Source organism: Bubalus kerabau, chromosome 6 (genome assembly GCF_029407905.1).
Source record: "Bubalus kerabau isolate K-KA32 ecotype Philippines breed swamp buffalo chromosome 6, PCC_UOA_SB_1v2, whole genome shotgun sequence".
Taxonomy (NCBI): domain Eukaryota; kingdom Metazoa; phylum Chordata; class Mammalia; order Artiodactyla; family Bovidae; genus Bubalus; species Bubalus kerabau.
In genome coordinates, this window is record NC_073629.1 from 70,644,893 (window position 1) to 70,669,009 (window position 24,117).

Sequence of the window (24,117 nt, forward strand, 5' to 3'; positions counted from 1 at the left end):
TCCTCATCTCAGCATCTGCTTCTGGGGAACCCGAAAAAAGACATTTCCTTCTACACACACACATGCGTGTGCACACACACACACAAGCATTATTTCAAAATATTTATTAAGTATCTAGGTATTATGCAAATACAAAGATAACTGATGCTGGGAAAGATTGAGAGCAGGAGGAGAAGGGGGTGACAGAGGATGAAATGGTTGGATGGCATCACTGACTCAGTGGACATGAATCTGAGCAAACTCCAGGAAATGGTGAAGGATAAGGAAGCATGGAATGCTGCAGTCCATGGGGTCACAAAGAGTTGGATACATCTGAGTGACTGAACAACAACAACGATGGATATTTTTACCATACTCAGCTACCAGATTATACTAGTATGGTAGGTGTTGCAATAGATAAAAATATAAACTTTATGTACAGAGAATACTATGGCTACCCAAGACGATAATGAAATAAGTGCTCCTGCTGAACAAGTAAAAGATTATTCCATTTCTTCTATAACAAAACAGATAGTTTTTTTCCAATGATATGGCTCTCAAAAAATAAATACTATTTGTTTTCAAATGTGACTTTCTACTAAAAATTTTTATAGACTCACAGATTACATAGATTTTTCTTTATCATGATAAGTATGTGGAATATATGGGAAAAGGGAATCAAATCTACTAAACTATATTTAAAATGTCAATATGATTAATTATGAACATAATTCCCACAATAATTATTAAATTTCCCCTTATGAAAATACAGTGATAGCATCATTTTTATTTTTCATAGATGGAAAAACTGCTTCATCAACCTCATCCAGAAGTCACCCATATTCTAGTTCTAGTGAAGATGAATCTGCACTGGGAGACCAGGAGACCAACGCTGAAAACAGTCCAGATGAAAGTGTCAGAAGTCCATCTTCTCAAGAGTTGAGTGAAAATGATAAGCCAGGAAAAACCCACCTTCCAACTGAGGATTCTCCAGAAATTGAAGAACAAGAAATAATAAAAACAGATGTGGAGACCAAGCCTCTGCTGATAGAGGAAAATTGGGAGAATGTTCTTGAACAAGAAGCAGAGAAAGGAACTGGAATGATTGCAGAGAGCTTATTTGAGAAGTCCAGGGAACATGTTTCCAAGGAAGAAAAGGAAAAGAGTAAGAGTAAGCTTTGGGAAGAAAGCACTGCTAAGGTGAAGGACAAAAAGGCAGGTCCCCATAGGGTGGATAAAGGTGGTAAGTACGGCCTTTGAGTTGACCTGCCATTGTCCCTGTGCATGGAACCTGATCTTGATCACTGCATTCTGCCAAAGCTTGGGAAATACTGTTGTGATAATGCCAGAAGGATTCAATTTTTTCCTATTTCTCTCTATGTCACATAACCATACATGTATTTTCAGCTTGCTGTTTTCCTTCTACTGCATTTAAAAAATTACTTGATAATTCTTATATAACTTGTCTCCTATTTTCTGTAATTCCTTCCTATGGCAGTTCTATCTCAAAAATCAAATAAAATACAATACATGTCTGAAGGCAAGGGTATGCATGGCTTCTTAGAGGTTATTTAATATTAGCAATGCTATTTGTTCTTTTCTAAATATGCAGTCATCTGTATATATAGCTAACACTGATAGATGATTTCTATGTAATAGTGCTAAGTACTTAGATATAGAAACTTGCCTAATCCTCACAATGGTCCAATATCCCCATGAGTTAGGTTCTCTTGTCATTGTCTCTTTTTTTAACAGAGGACAGAATTGTGGTTTGGAGAGGTTAAGTAAGATGTCAAGGATCATGTAGATAATAAGAAACATTCCTAGAATGTGAATTTAGGGAGAATGGCTCCAGTTTCTGAACATCTCCTATTGCATCTGTACAGTAGGAATTTAGAGTTAAATGAAAATTTAAAGATTTCGTAGAAATCTCCAAACTTCATTTTGAGTAATCTGAAGCTGAGTAACTTTCTGATCCAGGGGTTTCCTGGGTGTATAGGACGTTCAATTTGACATTGAAAGTCTTAAGACGTGTCCCAGGATAATCAGGCCCTGAGACCACAGGCAGTGGAAGGTCTGATAATTTTCTCAACTCTAGGAGGACAGTTAAAGGACCGAGTTGTGTCCTGTGGATATTTGGCTCTCACATAGCACCCCGTGCCTTATATCTCTCCCATCTCTCCATCTGTCTTCTCTACCAACATGGTGAGCATTCTTTTTGACTCCAACGTAAAATTTGTTGTCACATTTTAATATTGCTAAAATCCATCTATGTTTTAAATCTTATGAATACTTTTAATGTCTATAATATTTTTTTAGAAACTTAAAAGCTGTTATTAAACCACGGGGGCCCATATCCAGGAATTGATGTCAAATAGTTATCTTTCCATTTGACCATCATCATTAACCTTCTGCCATGCACCATGGTCAATAAGAAATGTGTAAGAGAGGGTTTCATTTCAAAAGACCCTGATTCTGGGACAGAATTGAAGGCAGGAGAGAACAGGAACGACAGAGGATGAGATGGTTGGATGGCATCATTGACTCAGTGGACATGTGTTTGAGTAAACTCTGGGACTTGGTGACGGACAGGGAGGCCTGGCGTGCTGTAGTCCATGGTGTTGCAAAGAGCTGGACATGACTGAGTGACTGAACTGAACTGAACTGGAGTGGGTTTCATCCACAAAATGTTAAGAGGAAGGCTTGGCATATACATAACTGGACAAGGTCAGTAGTCATGTATAAAAACCAGAGAAAGTACAAATGAAAGTTTCAAAGGAAGAGAAGGCCCATTTGATAAAGAACACGTAGAAAGTTTTCATGAAGGACATATTTGAGGACTTTAAAGGTTAGATAGGATTTTGAAGGTGGGATGGAGGAGGATAAAAGCATGCTGAATATGGGGAAGTAGCAAGGGATATTAGCTTAGAATAAGTTAAAAACTCTGATGAACAGTTTGACAAACTTCAGCCCACAAGCTGAATCTGGTCTACCACTTTTCTTTTTGTATTGCCTGTGAGATAATATTTTTTTTGTTTTTAAATGATTGGAAAAAAAATCAAAGGAATATATGATAACTTATGAAAATTATATTAAATTCATATTACAGTTCCAGAAAATAAAGTTTCATTGAAAAGAGTCATGCTTATTTATTTACATATTCTCAGTTGCAGCTTTTGCTCTACAAGAACAGAGTTAAGTAGGTGCAACAGAGACTTTATGACCCACGAAGCCCTCAGGATTCACTGTCTGGCCCTTCACAGAAAAAGTTTGCCAACCTCTGCCCTAAAATTATAACATTAAGACCCCCTACATTTTCAAAATGATTTTACCATAAGTGAGTTAGGACTCCTATTAAAATACATTTGACGCTCTTTAATAAAATAATTTAAAAGTTTGATCTTGGATTTCATTGTTCAATTCTGGTACATGAAATATAATCTAGAATATTTGTACAATTTAGCAAACTGCTGACCCAAAAGGTAGAACGTTAAAGTTCAGTAGCAACATTGACATTATTATTTCATTTATTTCCACATCAGAAAACAAGATTGTTTACTTGGATTTATGAAAGTAGACAGCTTTCTGTAAAATAATCTGCACATAATATGGGCTCTAATTAGGTGATACATGGACTAATAGAAGCATTCAACTAGAATCATGTCACTTGGAAAAAAGTGGATTTTCCCTCTGGATTTGTGAAATGAAAAGTGTACAGGTTTATTGTTTTTCTCAAGTATTATGGGAAATCTGTGTTCTTGACTTGATCAGATCTATAATTTTAAAACATTTTGTTATCTTTTCATTCAAATGGGTTCAACATTAGATGGCAAGGTTTATGACTTTCTTATGATCTAATATATGAAGAACTATGGCTGGAGGTTCGTGACATATTACAGGAGGCGGTGATCAAGACCATGCCCAAGAAAAAGAAATGCAAAAAAGGCAAAAAGGTTGTCTGACGAGGTCTTACAAATAGCTGAGAAAAGAAGAGAAGCTAAAGGTAAAGGAGAAAAGGAAAGATATACCCATTTGAATGCAGAGTTCCAAAGAATAGCAAGGAGAGATAAGAAAGCTTTCCTCAGGAATCAATGCAAAGAAATAGAGGAAAACAATAGAATGGGAAAGACTAGAGATCTCTTTAAGAAAATTAAAGATACCAAGGGAACATTTCATGCAAATATGGGCACAATAGAAATTATATGGACCTAACAGAAGCAGAAGATATAAAGAAGAGGTAGCAAGAACAGAAGAACTATTCAAAAAAGATCTTCATGACCCAGATAACCACAGTGATGTGATCACTCACCTAGAGCCAGACATCCTGGAGTCTGAAGTCAAGTGGACCTTAGGAAGCATCACTAAAACAAAGCTAGTGGAGGTGATGGAATTCCAGTTGAGCTATTTCAAATCCTAAAAGATGATGCTATGAAAGTGCTACAAAATTTGCTGGCTACTCAATATGCCAGCAAATTTGGAAAACTCAGCAGTGGCCACAGGACTGGAAAGGTCAGTTTTCATTTCAAACCCAAACAAAGGCAATGTCAAAGAATGTTCAAACTGCCACACAATTGCAATCATCTCACATGCTAGTAAAGTAATGCTCAAAATTCTCCAAGCCAGGCTTCAACAGTATGTGAATTGTGAACATTCCAGATGTTCAAGCTGGTTTTAGAAAAGGCAGAGGAACCAGAGATCAATTTGCCAATATCCATGGATCATAGAAAAAGCAAGAGAGTTACAGAAAAACATCTGCTTTATTGACTTCGCCAAAGCCTTTGACTGTGTGGATCACAACAAACTGTGGAAAATTCTTCAAGAGATGGTAATACTAGACCACCTGACCTGCCTCCTGAGAAATCTGTTTGTAGGTCAAGAAGAAACAATTAGAACTGGACATGGAACAACAGACTGGTTCTAAATCAGGAAAGGAGTATATAAAGTCTGTATATTGCCATCCTGCTTATTTAACTTCTATGCAGAGTACATCATGTGAAAGCTGAGCTGGATGAAGCACAGAGTGAAATCAAGATTGCTGGGAGAAATATCAATAACCTCAGATGTGCAGACGACACCGCCCTTATGGCAGAAAGTGAAGAACTAAAGAGCCTCTTGATGAAAGTGAAAGAGGAGAGTAAAAAGTTGGCTTAAAACTCAACATTCAGAAAACAAAGATCATGGCATCCGGTCCCATCACTTCATGACAGATGGGAAAACAATGGAAACAGTGAGAGACTTTATTTTGGGGGGCTCCAAAATCAGTGCAGATGGTGACTGCAGCCATAAAATTAAAAGACACTTGCTCCTTGGAAGGAAAGCTATGATAAATCTAGACAGCACATTAAAAAGCAGAGATATTATTTGCCAAAAAAGATCCATCTAGTCAAAGCTATGGTTTTTCCAGTGGTCATGTATGGATGTGAGATTTGGACTATAAAGAAAGCTGAGCACCGAAGAATTGATGCTTTTGAACTGTGGTGTTGGTGAAGACTCTTGAGAGTCCCTTGAACTGCAAAGAGATCCAACCAGTCTATCCTAAAGGAAATCAGTCCTGAGTATTTATTGAGAAGATCCTGATGCTGAAGCTGAAACTCCAATACTTTGGCCACCTGATGCAAAGAACTGAGTCATTGGAAAAGACCCTGATGCTGGGAAAGATTGAAGGCTGGAGGAGAAGGGTAAGACAGAGGATGAGATGGTTGTATGGCATCACCCAGTCAATGGACATGAGTCAGAGCAAGCTCCAGGAGTTAGTGATGGACAGGGAGCCTGGCGTGTTCCAGTCCATGGGGTCGCAAAGAGTCGGACACGACCGATTGACTGAATTGAACTGTATGTATGTACCAGACCTCTTTTGGAGTTTATTTTTCATTAATAGTTTACAAAATTACATTTAGGAGATTGTGAAAAGTGGTCTTCAAAATATCTGTGGATTTATCACACAAAAAAATCACTTTCAACATTTGGTCAGGTTTTTATTTCTAAAGTTAGAGTTTACAAATCTATGTTGTCATCTGTCTATAAAATGTTGTATTTTGCTTTTTATTCTTAACTTTATACCATAAACATTTTTGTGTTATTATGTAATCTTCATGAATATGTTTAATGTCTGTGTATTATTCCATCCTGTGTTTTTTTCATAATTTTACCATTTCCATAAGGTTTTCCCTATTTTCACTACTGTTAATAGTACCCTAATATCTTATTACCTAAGATAATTTAAAATTAACAATCATTTTCTTAGGCTAGTTTCCAAGAAGTTTAATTTCTGGATCAAAGGTAATAGACATTTTAAAGTTTTTGAAAAAAAAAATTTTTTTATTAAAGATTGGTTGAAAAGTTTTCATAACACAGAATGGATGAGAATAAGATGAAAGCTAGGGTTTTCCTTGCCTGGCCTTTTTTCTATTTCCTGAGCAAAAACTGTGGATAAGTATTTTTTTGTGTGCATGATTTCAGAAAAGTTTCTATATAAACATATCTAAATGTATCATATTATATATTATATATACAGATGCATTTTTATATGCAGATAGAAGCATGATACATTTGTTTTACAAGTTGTTGTTTTTCACTTAACACTATATCTTGAATATCTTTTCATATCTGCATATATAACTGTACTTTTATTCTTATTTACTGTACATTTTATGCCATTGTATTGCCTTAGTATCCTATAACTTTGCAAGTTTTCTTAAATATTGCTTTCTGTGTAAGAATTGGTAGATTTGTTTTATGGCCTATCTTCCACAAAGGAATAAAATTTCTGGGTTAGAGAGACCTAAAGGCAGAGAGATTAAAGGACAGTGGAAAATGAGACATTTATAAGCAAAATAGCACAAGGACCTTGTAAAATACTCAGGATAATGTAAAAGAATTATGGTATCAAAACCTCTAAGGATTAGTAGATTAATGACAGATGGGTACTGATGTTTTTAAAATAAACCCCAGGAAACGATGCAATAAATTTGTAAATATTTAAAATAATAGGTAATGACAACTATTCTCAAAGTCTTTATATGAGTAAACATTCCTAAGAAAATTTCAGATAAAATAAACCAGGTCTTGAATGCATCATGTGTTATATTGATACCAAGCAGAGAGGTTATGATGGTTCCTTCTCCTTAATTAAATCTTCAGTTAGGTGGCTGAGGGAGAAAGGGATGGAACCAAAGTTATGTGCTTGAAATGAAGGTCATTTAGGTGACTCTGCTGCAAAACATAGCTTATATAAATTAAACCAGAAGCTAGTGAAGACTGAAATGTGTATATTTCAATATTTTACTTAGCTCCCTGATTAGAACCTTAGGTTGAAATGAAATGGGGGCTGAGATAATGTGTAAAAGATTCTATCTCATTTTGCATAGCACTGAATTAATCATTTTCCACTAGACTTCGAATAAAAATTGTGATTATGTTAAGAACGTCTCTGTGCCAAAAAGTCACACACAATTAATGATGTTTTGTTGTGTCTAACTTAATATAACTTAATCTGAATTGTTTTCACTTATAGCAATGGATAAATTTGTAAAGTACTGCATTTAATGCCTTCATACCTTTCATGTTGATAACATAAAGTGATAGCTTCCTTCTAAGTATTTTATAATATGTCACACTTAATTAGGTTTTGTCCAGTCCACCAAAAAATCAGGTGAATTTATAGAAAAGATAAGTCGTATGCAGTGAAGTGGGTAAAGTAAAAGATTATAGTTGCTAGTTACAATGAGATAGTGTCCTTGGGAGTTAATTCAGTATTAAAGAGCATAGTGTTATTTAAATGTGTTTAGTTTTCTCTGTTATTTTTAGTTTAAGCTGTCTTAATGCATTGTGACACATTGTATTCTCATGGTGGAATAATTCATGTGCCTTAATTTGTGAAGTTAATATAATTTATACATTATGAATATAGATAAAATATTAATAAAGTTTTATATAATGTAAAATGTATATAGAAGTAGACATTTTATACTTTCATATTTGAATCAGAAGAAGTCATAGTGCTTGGCCAAGTAATATAAACCTAAATAGTAGGATTTAAATAAAATGCAATTTTATCATCATGTAGGCAGGATAGAATGGTCTTGATGAAAGAACAAGAAAATCATGCATTAAGAGTTACAGTTCTAAATACAATTTCTGAGTGAATTGTGAAAGCATATAGCTATTTGTTTTCATAGATTCCTTCTGAAATATTTGTTAGGTATCTGTTTATGGCACACTGTTCTAGGTGTGAATGTAACAAAGTGCTTGCCTATATTGAAGTTTATATTCTGGGAAGAGATATGCCCAATAAGTGAAAAACAAACATGTAATCGGGCATATGGGCTAAGTGCTAGCAGAAAAGAAAATCAAGGTAAGGAGATAGAATGATGGTTTGAGGAAGGGGTAGTGTTTTTTAGGGCTGGCCTCTCTCAGTGAGGGGACATTTGAGCAAAGAGGGAAATGAGATGCAGGGGTCAGTCACTCTGTCATTTGAAGAAGAAGCACAAGAAGCAGAGAGCCCAGCAAATGCAGAGTCTACATTGGGAGCATAGTTTTTGAGTGAAGAATTTGGAAGGAGGTCATTGTGACAGGAGCAGAATGGACAAGCTGAGAGTGGGAGATGATGAGGCCAGAGGGAAAAAAACTTTTATGCCATTAGGAGGATTTTATTCTGCGATAGGAAGTCACTGGAAAAATCAGAGCATACAAATGACATGAGCGGAAAGTTTTGAAAAGATTATTCTCGCCACTGTGTAGAGGATAGACCTTAGCTTTCTGAATCTGTTATCTTTGAACAGGTGTGGTCTTGAGTTGTAATTAATCCTGGGTTTTTGTAAGCCATGTTTCAATGCCAGAGGTAACATATGAACATCTTCACTGTGTAGGTAGATGATGTTAGTCATGAATTTTGTCACGGGGAGTTGCTGGGAAGATAATTAATTGGCGACACAAAAAATGATCAAAGAACAGTCATAGTTTTCAAAGTGACCGGGAACTTGGAATAAACCTGGATATATATTTACTCTGTTTTTATGGCCTTCTTAGGCTTTTAAAATTCAGATAAACAATTCTTGGCAAAACTTTCTTCTGATACAGAACTGCTGGTTTGTTTAGCTTCAAAAGAAGCAGAGGAAAGGGAATGAATTTAGAAAGCTTGCCTACTAATGTTGAAAACCATATCCTTGCCACCACTTTTCAATGACTAAATTATCAAATTTAGAAGGAATTGGTGGAAACTGAGAAGCTGTCAGCAATAGTACAGGGACATAAGACCCCTTATCATTAGAGGTGAAATTATGAATTGACCTCATTTTTTGAAGAACATAGAGAAACATATATCCAAAGCATCTAAATGTTATCATGCTCTTTGACCCAATAATTCCAATTCCAGGAATTTATACTGAGGCAATAGTCAGAAATAATAAAATAATTATGAGCTATATTTGAAGTAGCTTTATAATCACAAAAAATGGAAACAATTCAACATTTAACACCAGGCAATTGGTCAACCAAATATTAGTAAAACTTTATTAGAATATTCTGTGCAGTTATTGAAGAATAGTTCTTATTAAATGATACATGGAAACAGTCACAATATTTTGCTAAATGAATAAAATGGGATACAAAATGTTATGTATAGAAGTAGTAAATTAAAAAAAAAAAATACTTAGAAACCTGCCAAAATGTTGACTAGTAGTTGTTTCTGAATGGTGAAACTAGGATATTGTTGTTGTATTTAGTTGTATTGTCTCTGTATTTTTTTATTATTATTATTTCAAGCTTCAAGTAGTGAATATGTACTCTTTTCATACTTGGGGAAAGTAACATATATTATTTTTAAATTAATTGTTTTCATAATAGAAAGCTAATACTGTAATGTAATAATATTTTGGTATTTTAAAAATATCTTGAAATATCCTATAACATTTGAGTGGAAAAGATGTTTTCCTATGAAATTCTCTGTATGAGCTTCTTCCATTTTGCTGCAGATGCTATGGGAACTGACAGTTCTCTTTGCTTTTAACGGTCATCTTTATAGCAAGGTGAAGGAGCAGAGCCTTGAGGGATGAAGGGCTAAATAGATAGAGGAAACAGGGCGATGAGTCACACTGCTGACATGGGAGTCTCAGCATGCATGGTCCTCCCTTACAGTAGGTGGGAAATGGTCAAGGTTAGACGCTGGCTGAGGTCTTGCTTTTCAGTTTCAGTTTCAGAAGAACATCTGAGAGAAAAGTGACCAAGTGAGGCCTTTTCTGATCTCACACCTAATAAATCCTTGATGCTCAGGCCAGTGTCCCATTTTTGCTAAACCTGAATCAGGCAGCACCTAACTGTACAGGCTCTCATCAACTTCCAAAGCCTAACCCTCCTGGGGGAAGCTAGCTGACGTGGGCAAGTGGTGATTACAGTCCTGAGAAAGAAGGACTACATGCTTCAGGAAATTCTGAGTGAGTCTGTAATTTACAGATTATGCTAGTACTGTTTGGCTTCTTAGAATAGTCTTTTGGTTCAATAGCTGCTAATTGTTTATTTTAGTTATTATTATTATAAATCATATTAAATATTTTATTAAGGTAACATTGACACACGACATTATATTAACTTCAGATATACAACATAACGATTCTGTAACTATAGTAAACCATATTTCTTTATAGCCTGTGGACTACTTGGGGAAAAGCCTAGATGTCCTGTTGGCTCTGATGAAACAGAGCTTCAGTAATTGATACCAAATCAGATTCCCCCCCACCCTCCTGTCCTTCCAACCTGTTGCTTAGTGGATCAGGCAGATTTATACACAAAGACCTAAAACACTGTTTATCTAGACTCTCTAGTTAAACAGTGCCAGCATCAGTGTCGTGGGAAAGATGATATCTAACTTATATACTATGTTATAAAGTTACTAAAATAAAGATTGACTTGATTTAAAAAAAACAATGATAACCTAATGTCATGAGTTGATGTCATCTCTAAACTATATTATTATAAAAAAAACCAAACCTTTTTGTATTTGGTGGATTGGATGAGTGAGGAAAACTGATGCTCAAAGACTTCTTACAGAGAATACATTTGGCCAATGTGAAGCACTTCTTTTCACTTCCATATTTTTTTCTCTTAAGATTAATGTAGTTAAGTCATTCCATTTTTTCCCTGAAAGCAATGTGAACCAGATATCTCACTATTTGTTTCCAAACAGAGAGGGATGAGTGAGTAACTAACTGGCACCCCACTCCAGTACTCTTGCCTGGAAAATCCCATGGACGGAGGAGACTGGTGGGCTGCAGTCCATGGGGCCGCTAAGAGTCAGGCACGACTGAACGACTTCACTTTCACTTTTCACTTTCATGCATTGGAGAAGGCAATGGCAACCCACTCCAGTGTTCTTGCCTAGAGAATTCCAGGGACGGGGGAGCCTGGTGGGCTGCCGTCTATGAGGTCGCACAGAGTTGGACACGACTGAAGCGACTTAGCAGCAACAGCAGCCTCTTAGCAACTCACCTTAAACTGAGCAAGGGATCACAATCTAGTTCTGCTTTTTTTGAAGTACAATCTTTGGATCAACTGCATCAGCCTATCTGAGAGGAAAGAAAGCAAGGAAGTAAGAGAGAAGGGAGGCAAGGAAAGAAAGGGAGAGAAAGATAGAGAGGGAGGATATTTTGGAGAAACCATGTTTTTATATAAAAGGGATAATCTAGGTCTAGTATTCTTTTGTGAGCTTTTGTTAACCAGGAAGTGGTGTAATGATAGCTGTCAGAGATTAGAGACACAGGTCATCAGATGATAAGCAAGGGATGTAGACAGGGATGTGCCAGAAACTAAAGACAAACTTAACAGATATTACAGGGTTGCCTAGAATTATATGAAAGTGGGAGATAATACTTGCAATAAACATGCTCATCATTTCATCTATTATTATGTATTAGGTGCTTGTGCTCAGTCACTCAGTCATGTCCGACTCTTAGCAACCCCACAGACTGTAACCCGCCAGGCTCTTCTGTCCATGGGGATTCTCCAGGCAAGAAGACTGGAGTGGGTTGCCATGCTCTTCTCCAGGGGATCTGCCCAACCCAGGGATCAAACCCAGGTCTCCCTCATTGTAGGCAGATTCTTTACCAACTGAGCCTCCAAGGAAGCCCCATTAGGTACTTAGGCATTTGTTAGTAAGTTAAATATAAACATGTTCTACAGGTATTATTTCATTTAATGCTCCCAATATAATCACTAAGATATCTCTTTTTGACAGATGAGTATACTGAAGTTGAGGCTGAGCCTTAGGCCAAAGAACTTACCCAAGGTGACACAGTTAGTATGGAACTTGAACTCTTTAGGTCTTTGCATTCCTAAAGCTCAGTGCTAGTAATCAGTGCAGGTAAACAGAAATGTCTACAGCAGCTTTTACTGTCAAATTTATAGGAATTATGCAATATCTTTTCTGCTTTGTCCACATGGAGTGTTGGAGTCACATCACTGAAATATCTACTAATGGATGAAATGCTTATAGTATAGTCAGTCCTGGTAGTTTTAGAGATCTAAAAGAATAGTGATGATTGGGATTATAAAAGCCATAACACGTTTCTAAAAAGGAAAAGGCAACTAAATTCCTTTACAGTCATTTCATTGCATGTGCCTTTGGCAAATCTGTCACTGCTTCTGGCTGTTGCCTTCTTTTTTTTTTTTTTAATGTAAGTATCTCTCTGCATGGATTTCTTCATGATTTCCTATTTTGTTTTCATTTTGAAATCATAGCTTGAGCATTGTTTAATCCTGACATTTTAAAAACAGGATCTTAATGTGAATGCTTTTAAATTAACCCCACTTGCTGCTGTTTCATTTACAATGTTTCCTTGACCTGCTTTTAATACCTTTTGGTATTTTATGTGGTCTCCAATCAGTTGAACAGGAAGTAGCTGAAGCTGTGGACTCTAGCCTCCACTGCCACTATGACTCCAAGTCTGGTGTTAGCAGCACAGATGAAGGAGAGGAACTCTCAAGGAAGCTGGAGACTGACACAGGTGCAGGTAAGGGTGCATCATTACCTAGGAAAGATCTTCAGAAAGCCTCTGCAAAAGGCAGTGACATTCCCATCTTTCATCTTCTTATCCTTCTTTCCGTCTTTATTTTCTTTTTGACCAGTGAATGTAATGGCAGGAGGTGGTTGAGAGGCATTAAGGGGAGCTTTGGAGCTGACATCGGATATGAAAGTTATCATTCTTTTTTTGAAAACATTGGTGCCTAGAGTTTGTTTTTTAAAAAAGGATTTCAGATAATAAAAAAGGACTGCAAATAACAGAAAATATTGGTAGGGATTTTCAGACCAATATTATTTCTTAGCATGTCTCCCAGTTGGGTGGATGTGCCTAACTGACCCATTGGAGACTTGAAGAGCCCAGACACATTTCATGATGATTTATTTGAACTCCTTATTTTTTAAAATTAGGCAAGAATTCATTGCCATCATCAAATGACCTGGCTTTTGATGATGAGTATTCCAGCTGCAGGAGTGCCAATTAGAGTGACTCAACAGACCATGACACATATATATCTAGTCACACAGCCTGTGTCCTTGAAATCAGGTTTCCCTGTATTTAGTAAATAATTTTTTAAAAATACTCCGATTTAAATACATGTATGTGTGTGTGGAAGTAGGGGGAGGGAGAGGGGGCTTCATTGTATTCATCATGTGGTCACATTACCCCCCACATCCAATTTTTAATGATGGGCATCAAGCCCTCTAAGGTATTTGAGATTTTACTCTATTTTCAAGCAGACAAATTAGCCAGTTTCATAGATGCATCAGAAGATACAAGATTCCTGGCTCAGAGAAAAGGACTTTGTTACTCAAGACAAATAGTAGCAGCCAGATGATTTGCACTTAGGCTGGCTCCCTGAGCTCAAGTTCCCCCAGGGAACGTGGAGATGGCCAGGTGACACCTGAACTTGAGTGGACTGAGTTGCAGAAGGTCTCTGGGCTTCAAGAACCCAAGTCTTTCATAGTGGGCATTCAACCAGAGGAGTTCTAACATACCTCCTCAACAATGCAGGCAGAGTAGTTGTTGTCTATTAAATCTGATTCAAGCAAGAAAATATCACATATTGTATGCAGTGAGAGGGGAATGTGGAAGGAAGATTTGTTAGGGCTCTCTGTGTGCCAGGCACTGTGCCAAGCATTTTATGGTTTGTTCTTACAAAGATTCTGTGAGTCAAGGATTGCTATTATCTCTTTATGGATAAGAGAATGAAGGCTTAGAGATATGTTTCCCAAGTTCACACAATTATGTGGCAGAGCTGGCATTCTCACCCAGATCTGTCTGACTCCCAAGTACGTACACAGTCACTAAATCAAATTGCCCATTTTTGAATATTGCTTGGTTTCTTATATTCATTTTTTTTCAAAAGCCCATGAGGTTACTAGCAAAAACACATCATGTTTTTGTATTAATATTTCTTAGAAGGGCTTCAAGCTTTCTCCCTTGCTTCAGGAATGTCATGTCTGACTCCCCTATGTGTGTGTGTGTGTATGTGTGTGTGTAATAACTCAGCTAGATGCCACTAGCACTTTTTCTCTGAGAATTTAGGCACAATATATTATTACATAGTGGCTAGGCAATTTTATTACCCTGCTGTATTCCTGAATGTGCTTTAATTAATCCATAAATTTGAGGTCAACTTAGCAAAACAGAGGACTTTCCTTAAATGTTTTTTATAACTGACTATTGAAGTATACTGTCATGCAGGAATTTGAATAGTAATAGATATACTATTAAAGAGACTTGGTATGTTGTTTCTCATGGCTTTCATTTAATTTTGTTTTAAATCTAGTAATCTGTAAGGAAATAAAACAAACCATATACTTTCAGGTGAACTGGCTCCATGGAAGCCCATTTGGCTCTACATTTAATATAATAAATAACTGCTGTGGTATGCTGAGGACCTCCTATAAAAGTTAACAGCACCCTACTGATAGACCTGAGCTTTCTGTTGTGCTGAGTGCTTAGTTGTGTCTGACTCTTTGCGACCCCAAGGACTGCAGCCCCCCGGGCTCCTCTGTCCATGGGGATTCTCCACGTAAGAAGACTGGAGTGGGTTGCCATGCCCTCCTCCAGGGGATCTTCCCAACCCAGGGAGATTGAACCCAGGTCTCCTGCATTGCAAGTGGGCTTATTTACTGACTGAGCCACCAGGGAAGCCCAAAAAAACTGGAGTGGGTTTAGCTTATCCCTTCTCCTGGGGAAGTTTCTGTTACTCCTTTGAATGAATATATCAAAAGTTACCTTCCAAATACATTTTTAAAGGGAAATTTAATATCAGCTGTTATTGTCTAACTTCATAATGGCTTGTTTTAATAGCTGGTAAGAGGCCAAGAGGAGGAACAAAGGACAGCCATGTGTGGTGTTAGGAGAGGAACTGCAGTTATAGGACAGTCCCAGAGGGAGTAACAGAGTAAGGATGAAGTGAGTAAGATCAGGGCTTTCAGTTTCTGGGAGATTGTTGGTGATGGGGTAGGGGTGAGATGGTTAGCCAAAAGGGCAAGCAAGAGAAAACCATGAGGAAGACACACTTGCCTACATTATACATTTATACCATTTGGAAGTTGGCATCCTGGCATTATAACTTATTTTGTAGAATCTATTCCAGTGTCCTCTACAAACAAAGAAGATTAGATTGATAGAAAACATTGAGAGGACCATTTGAGAAGCTCTACTCTCCCTAAGTATTATTCTGCAGTTGAAAATTTTAAATGCTTTGGCCTTTGGTCTGGAATGCTTTTATTTATTTTGCGTGGATCACTGCAACAGAAATGCACATATTTGCTAAAGGATAAGAAATCTATCTGGAGCCTTTTAAGAAACACATTGAACTTGTATTTATTGAAGTATGATAGCTAACACACCCAGATTTGCAGGAAAGTATGGATGAGAAACTTATGAAATGCTTCAAGTAGGTTATTTATGTTGAAAATTGTCCCAGACTACAAAGTCCTGTCTTGCTCTGTGATCCTCTTTTGCCAAAGGCAAATCAAATTCTGAAGGTAGAGGGGAGGTATTCTGACCTACAACACAAATTTGTATCTATAGTAAAAAGTCTTACCTTGAGCTACGAAGTTATTTGATGACTAAATTTAGCTTTAATGGGCAGAGAAGGCAATGGTACCCCACTCAAGTACTCTTGCCTGGAAAATCCCATGGACGATGGAGCCTGGATGGCTGCAGTCCATGGGGTTGCTGAGGGTCGGACACGACTGAGCGACTTCACTTTGACTTTTCACTTTCATGCATTGGAGAAGGAAATGGCAACCCACTCCAGTGTTCTTGCCTGGAGAATCCCAGGGATGGGGGAGTCTGGTGGGCTGCCATCTCTGGGGTTGCACAGAGTTGGACACGACTGAAGTGACTTAGCAGCAGCAGCAGCTTTAATGGGAGCAATGTATGGGATAATGATCAGTTCATATTGTATTATGATTCTGTTGCTAAATGCTCACATGAATACAAGAAACCTAGGCTGAGAACAAGCATATTATGGTCCTGTAGGGAACAATGATTGCTAAAATGAAATCCTCACTATTTTCCTTGTTGCGTAATTTTTTCTGCAAGTCCTAATATTTCATTCGAAAGTGGGATATATGTATGTGTGTATGGGGTGTGTGTGTGTATAATAAAGAGAGGGAGGGAGAGAGATTTTATTATTCTAAGGCATGGATTTTTTTGTTTGTTTGTTTTCAACAGTTCTGATGTTCAATTTCCTTTAATATCAATGTGTGTCCATTAAATTTGATAGCTCTTTTTTTTTTCTTTTTTCATCACGAAAAGCCATTATTAAATCATGGTGCATGTTACAGCTGATGGCATCCTAGAATTGAGGAAATGAAATATAATATCAGTAGCCCCTTGATATTATATATAAATATCTCTTATATATAGAAAATTATATGTAATGTCTCCTCCTGCACTTTGATTAAAGTAACCTTGATTTCTAACCTTATTTCATAGCACTGGATAGGAATCTAGTGGTGGAGGAAAGGACCGTACTCAGCTCAAACAAGAAATCCAAGCAAGTTGCATCAGAAGAGCATAACCTGGAAAGGAAAGAAGCAGTGGAGGAAGGTGAAGGTCCTCAACACAGGAATGATGACACAGAAGGAAAAGGGGATACAGCACTGCAGGGAAAAGCCGGGGTTAATGAGGTTCCCTCAGGGCAGGGGAAGCCAAAAGTAGAACAGCTGGCATTAGTAGGACGGTTTACGGAGCAAAGAGAGCTCTCTCAGGGCATAGCAGTTGAGGCAGAGGCAGAAGCAGAAGGGGATAGAAGGCAGGATAAAGAAGGGTTAGGTGCCAGAGAAGGAGAAGCAGCAAAAGACTCTGGAGGTCTGAATGAAGGTGAGGCTGCTGAGGCACGGGCCCTGATGCAAACAGTGCTGGAGACAGAGCAGGCAGCTTCTGAAGGTGGGCAGGCTTCAGAGAGGGCAGTGCTGGCAAGCCAGGCAGCAGCTCTGAACTCAGGGTGTGCTCAGGAGACAGCGGCCCTAAGAGAGGCAGTGAGGCCAGAGAAGGGAAAGTCTGAGAGCGCGGCTGTGAGTGTGGTTGAGCCTGCAAAGCCAGGCGTGGAGGACAGTGAAGAGGAAGCATGTACAGACCTAGAGGACAGGGGACCCATGGAAGACGCAACATTTGACAGAGAGGAGGGTTTAGAAGAGGCAATGCTGGGGCGAGACGAGCCGACCAAAGAGAGAGAGGCAGTCACGGGAATGGAGACATCTTTGAGCTCCTCCACTTCTGAGAAGGTTGAGGCTACTCAGATGGGGAGTTCAGTGGACAGCCTGGAAGGACTTCGTAAGGACCAGGTGGAAGAGGAGGGGATGGTGATGGAGTCAGAGTCTAATAAAGATGATGATAGGAAAAAAATGTTACCTGAGGAATTAGACTCAGAAAAGAGAGACAGGAGGAAAGCTGAGAGTTCAAAAACACCTCTGGGGGAAACTGAATCTGAGAGAGAAGAGGTGACAAGGGCAAAGGCGCTTCAGGATGAAGATACTTTAGAAGAGGAACAAAATCTTAAAGGGAAAGCAGGGGAACCTGTGCAGGAAGAAAGACCAGAGGAAGAGACACAAGCCTCCCCAAGTGAAACGGAGTGGGATGCCGAGGATGAAGCAGCCATGGTGCCATCTGAGGTGACTGAAGACTCAGGGCAACAAGGAGAGGACTCACTGAGAGACAAGGAGGTTGACATGTTTGGAGCGGCCCCTGGATTTGAAAATTCCCTAGAAAACACAATGGTTTGGGGGAAAGGGGAAGAAGGGGAAAGACTGAGAGATGCCGGAACTACAGAGCACAGAGGCTCAACAGAGCTGCTTTTTAGTGAGAATGTGGCCCACGAAAAGCAGGAAGAGGAGTTTACCGCTGCAGGAGAGGGGGTGTCAGGAGCTCCTGAAACCAAGTCCACAGGGAGGGCACAGACTCCCAGGGGTGCAGGTGAGGCCCAGGGGTCTGCAACCAAAGATCAACACATGGTCACCGACCAGGACGGGAGGAATAAAGACGGGCCTTTACAGGGGCCAGAGGGAGTAGCTGTCACAGCCTTGACCCAAGATGTTCCTGAGGGAGATTCCATGATGGCAGGAAAACTCAGTGAAGTGATGGATGAGATGGCAGAGGAGGAGGTGGATAAAGAGTGCACCCTCGGGACAGGAGTGCCAAAGAATGGGGCCCCTAAGGGGGACGGGAGCGCGCATAGCGTGGTTATGACTGTGGAAGATCCCCATCAAGGAGGAGGAGCCTCAGAAGAAGCTGCAGAGAGGGAGGACGATTCTGCTGAGGGGAAAATAGAAGCAAATAAAGTCTCCTCCTTTTCAGATGTTGCTGGGGAGGAAGCTTGGCACACAGTGGATGAGATACCAGGAGAAACGGCAGCTGCAGAGAAGGTGGCTGTAGAGGGGATAGTGCTGAGCGGGGAGGATGTATCAGTGGCCGAGGAGATGACTGCAATTTCGGCATTGGAGGCTGAGGTTGAGGCTCCAGAGGAACCTTTTAACCTGGAAGGGAAGGTTCCAAAGCCAGGGCCAGCTGGGGAGGCAGAGAAGGCTGAAACAACCCTGGGGGCTAAGTCTGAGTTGGTGGTAGAGGAGGCAGGGAAGGGGAGTCCTGATGGGGAGCAGGAGTCAGGGGAAGCTGAAGAATTTAGACTGGAATTATCCCAAGAGAGCGGGTCAGAGGCCAGGAGAGAGAGTCCACAGAATGCAGAAATACTCCCTGAAAAGCCCAACTGCAGGGAAATCCAAGAGAAGCAAGAGCTTTCAGTTCAAAGAGGAAGTGAGGACCTGGATGTTTCCTTGAGTCCGGGGAAGGCCTAAGAGACTTCATGGCTGATGGTGAGTTTGAGCTCAACCTGTTTGCAGGATTACACAGATCTCCCACCTGGGGTCTCTTCTCCTGTGGGCTGTCTCATCCCTTTATCAGTGCCTGCACACACAGGCTTCAGTTCCAGGGGCTGCTGAGCCCATCAGGATAGGGGCTGGGTGAGATGGACAGGCAGACCAGAGGCATACAGGGACCCATTTCTACCCCCTGTACAACTCTAAATCCCAGCCTCTGCCTTTGCAAGCACAGCTCTCAAGCAGTGAGATCCTCCTCCTCTCCCTTACAGGGCCAGGAAGATGGATACAGAGGAGAGCGTGTGCCATGGGGACAAAAGGAAAAATGCTTACTTTGCCTTTAAATGGGCTCTCTGTCTTCATTTCTGAAGTTCTGTAAAGTTTAATAAATATATATAGCATAAATTAGTAAAATATATTAAAATATTTGAAGCCTGTTAAAAAAATATATCTGTAAAATACTGATGATTGTAACTAAAGACCAAAATTATTTCTAGCATTTCCTGTGTTTCTACTATTTGCATGATATATCCTTAATGCCTGGTTTCTACTATTCTGAGTGATTATATTCATAGTTCTATCCTTTGTATTGTCTTTCAGGATATTTTCAAGATGTCTTCCAGAAGACTTGGAGTGGAGGAGAAGGATTCACCCAAATATCTCACCAGGACTTTTTTTTTTTTTAATCCCTGTGCTTGTCTGAGCGATTCCCAATCTGCCAGCTGGTCTGTAGCACCTCACACACCTTGAGAAGAGGTGCTCAGCTCCTTCCTAGAGTGCTGGTTTCTGATGGAGGACTGGAAGGCTCTTACCTAATTCTACACAGTTAACATGTCTATATTCAAATCAAACATCATTTTCAAAAGCTTGACTTTTACCAAAGATTACCTGAAAGGCCCAGTCCTGATATCTGGGGTTTCTTTAAATTCCTATTTATTTAAAATCACATATTAGTCCCAGCTTCACACATGAACATTTGATTTAAAATCTTTGGCTTTGTCTGTAAAAATGAGCTCTAAATGCTCTTCCAGGTACCTTCAGTGCTAAAGATTGCTCCAGACCTGTAAGTCCTTCCAGAAAAGGGTTCCATGGCATGTCTATTTACTTATAAATAGTCATGCTTTCTATTTATGCCAGATCAGTAATTTAATGTCTAAATCTTATTTCAAAATGCCCTTTCTTTTTGCATGTTTCTATAGTCTTGCTTTCTGAGGTGAACTGGTAAATGCTTGCAGCATTTTATCCTTGGGGGACTTATTTATAGGGCCACTCAAATTAAATTAATGTAGTAAATAATTTAGCTGAGTAAAATGAGTAACAATCATTATAGCAGGTAAACATTGCACATCAGCCTGTTTGCCGACATTCTAGACTCTAGACTCTGGTTGGTGTCATTCAGTGGAAAAGAAACTTGGATTAATTTAGCATGCTGTTCACCTTCCCAGGTTCTGTTATTTCAAACCTGTGAAACTAACCCTGCAGAGCACTGCAAATCAACGGTCATGACTGCTTTCTAAATTACCCCTGCCCCCCATATCACTAGAAATAGTTGTGTAGCTGTGTCTCTTGGGGATTTCAACTTCCTTGTGACATCTCTGTTCATACACCAGTGTCCCGAAGGGCGCATATGTTTGGCTATCTTTTCATTATGTAAGGAGGTGAAAGAAGATGTCCTAAAGCAGTGATTCTCCAGTTACACTACACATTAGACTTTCATGGGGCACTTTCATGAATGAATCAATCCTTGATCCTACCCCAGGGATTCAGATCTAATTAGTTTTAGATAGGTATAGGCATTAGTTTTTTGTTTTGTTGTTTTAATTTTTCAGTTGATTTTACTATGTAGAAAAAGTTGAGAATTGTTGCCCTAATCATTATACAGCCCACACTGGTTGCCCTATGTCCCTAAAAATCAGGCATATTATCTTTATTTTTTTTTATCTTTAGAGGTGTGTTTCATTTTAATAAAGGAGTCATTCAGTGAACAAAGGTATTAATATAATGGACCAGTGGTTCGCAAAACATGGCCTTGATCAGGATATCAGCATTACCCAGAACTGTTCCAAATACAAATTGCTGCCTTCATCTCATACCTATTAAATTGGAAACTCTGTGGGTGGGGCAGAGCAATTGGTGTTTTAACAAGCCCTCTGGGTAATTCTGATGTACACTATAGTCTGAAAACTGCTGTCACGGACTATTGATTGTATTGAAGATTAGTCTCAGTTGGAAAATGGATTGCAGAAGTATTGTGAACTTTGTCTCTTTCTGTCTCTTCTACCCTCTGTGTCTCTTCTCTTTTCACTTGAGGAAATGATGGTCACTATAAAAGTGATGACCTCAACTTTAAACTCACTTTTATTATGACTATAATGATACATATGTGAAATCCTTCAGCCCCACCCCCTTTTAAGGATGAACATCACTCATGGCACATCATAGATCTCCACTGTCTTACATTATAAAATAGGTTTCCTCTCCATTATATCCAATTTCATTTATTGCTAAGCTGCATTTGTGTGGAGTTCTACAGTATTTTTTCTTTGATCTCAACCTCGTTGCTACAGAGCATTTTGAATACATAGCACCTTATGGGAGAGATTATGAACTTGTTAGTTCCATTGAAGAATTCATTTTGTACAATGTGCTAAATGGAAATTGCATTGGATTATTTTATATTTAACACATTCCATCAAAGCACATTCTGTAAAATTATCCTACAATCTGCATGTGGGTTTAACTGTGAAATTCAGTGTTGTGATAGTTCAATGAAGTGAATTCTTTCTCTGAAAATACTATGTTGATAAAATTATTTATGTGTTCAACTGAACTGATTTTTTCCCTAGTTTCATTATTAAAAGCATAAATAAACCATATGTCTATATATGATATAAATGACCCTTTATAAGTAAGACTAGACTTTTAAAATCTTCTTTGTCATTTCCTTAAAATTTAAACTCCACAGAGTAGAGCAGAGAGAATTATTTTCATTGGTCTGTACTTTTTGAGTATATATGTTTACATTCATTCTACATTCACACATGTCTTTCACATACATGTAATAATGTCAGAGAGTAAAATTGTTATCATTATTTCATAGATAAGCAAATAGAAGTTCAATTAAGTGGCTTGTCTAAAATCATAATCAGTCTCAAGTCTTCTCACTCCAAACTCTGACTTTTTAAAAAATCACATACACTTTCTTCTAGGAAGAGGAATATTGCTGCTGCTGCTGCTAAGTCACTTCAGTCATGTCTGACTCTGTGCGACCCCTTAGATGGCAGCCCACGAGGCTCCCTCGTCCCTGGGATTCTCCAGGCAAGAACACTGGAGTGGGTTGCCATTTCCTTATCCAATGCATGAAAGTGAAAAGTGAAAGTGAAGTTGCTCAGTCATCTCTGACTTTTAGCGACCCCATGGACTACAGGCCCTCCTCCGTCCATGTGATTTTCCAGGCAAGAGTACTGGAGTGGGGTGCCATTGCCTTCTCCGAAGAGGAATATTAAATAAATACTAATGGCAGAAAGTGAAGAGGAACTAAAAAGCCTCTTGATGAAAGTGAAAGTGGAGAGTGAAAAAGTTGGCTTAAAGCTCAACATTCAGAAAACGAAGATCATGGCATCCAGTCCCATCACTTCATGGGAAATAGATGGGGAAATAGTGGAAACAGTGTCAGACTTTATTTTTTGGGGCTCCAAAATCACTGCAGATGGTGACTTGCAGCCAGGGAATTAAAAGATGCTTACTCCTTGGAAGGAAAGTTATGTCCAACCTAGATAGCATATTCAAAAGCAGAGACATTACTTTGCCAACAAAGGTCCGTCTAGTCAAGGCTATGGTTTTTCCTGTGGTCATGTATGGATGTGAGAGTTGGACTGTGAAGAAGGCTGAGTGCCAAAGAATTGATGCTTTTGAACTGTAGTGTTGTAGAAGACTCTTGAGAGTCCCTTGGACTGCAAGGAGATCCAACCAGTCCATTCTGAAGGAGATCAGCCCTGGGATTTCTTTGGAAGGAATGATGTTGAAGCTGAAACTCCAGTACTTTGGCCACCTCATGCGAAGAGTTGACTCATTGGAAAACACCCTGATGCTGGGAGGGATTGGGGGCAGGAGGAGAAGGGGACGACAGAGGATGAGATGGCTGGATGGCATCACTGACTCGATGGATGTGAGTCTGAGTGAACTCCGGGAGTTGGTGATGGACAGGGAGGCCTGGCATGCTGCAATTTTGGGGTCGCAAAGAGTCGGACATGACTGAGCGACTGAACTGAACTGAAGGTATTATATATGAATCTTTACATATTTTTGTTTACTTTGTAGAGATAAAAATCAAACCTCATTAATATATAATGTATCAATAAGAAAAGGGTTATTTACTGTTCTAGTCAGTATCAACCAAAGAATATGATAGATTATTTAAATAATTCAAAAGAAAAATAGACAACCAAAATAAAGATAGGAAGAATTAGGTTTTGAATTTCTTTCTTTTTTTAACAATTTTATTTTTAAAAATATTTATTTATTTGGCTGTGCCAGTTTTTAGTTGCAGCATTTAGGATCCCGAGTTTGGCATTTGAACTCCTAGTTGCGTTATGTGGGGTTTAGTTCTCTGACCAGAGTGGAACCTGAGCCCCCTGCATTGGAAGTTTGAAGTCTTAGTCACTGGACAACAAGAGAAGGGCCTGAATTACTTGAGTGAAGCTCTTCCTATGACTTTGTAAACTCTTGTGTTTTAAATTTAAATTATAGTTGAGTTCTTTAAAACTTTAAGATCAATAATTTAGATTGCA

General features: G+C 38.8%; 1 protein-coding gene across 1 annotated transcript in view; it reads left to right on the forward strand.

Moving 5' to 3' along the window:
- ERICH3 (glutamate rich 3) overlaps window positions 1-21,682 on the forward strand; it is a 96,085-nt gene extending 74,403 nt beyond the window's left edge. The window contains exons 12-15 of the mRNA XM_055587107.1: window positions 779-1,222; window positions 12,855-12,980; window positions 16,950-19,324; window positions 19,928-21,682. Coding sequence (XP_055443082.1) covers window positions 779-1,222; window positions 12,855-12,980; window positions 16,950-19,306 — 2,927 coding nt within the window. The 3' untranslated portion in view covers window positions 19,307-19,324; window positions 19,928-21,682. The remainder of the gene's footprint in view (window positions 1-778; window positions 1,223-12,854; window positions 12,981-16,949; window positions 19,325-19,927) is intronic.
- The last annotated feature ends 2,435 nt before the right edge of the window (window positions 21,683-24,117 follow it).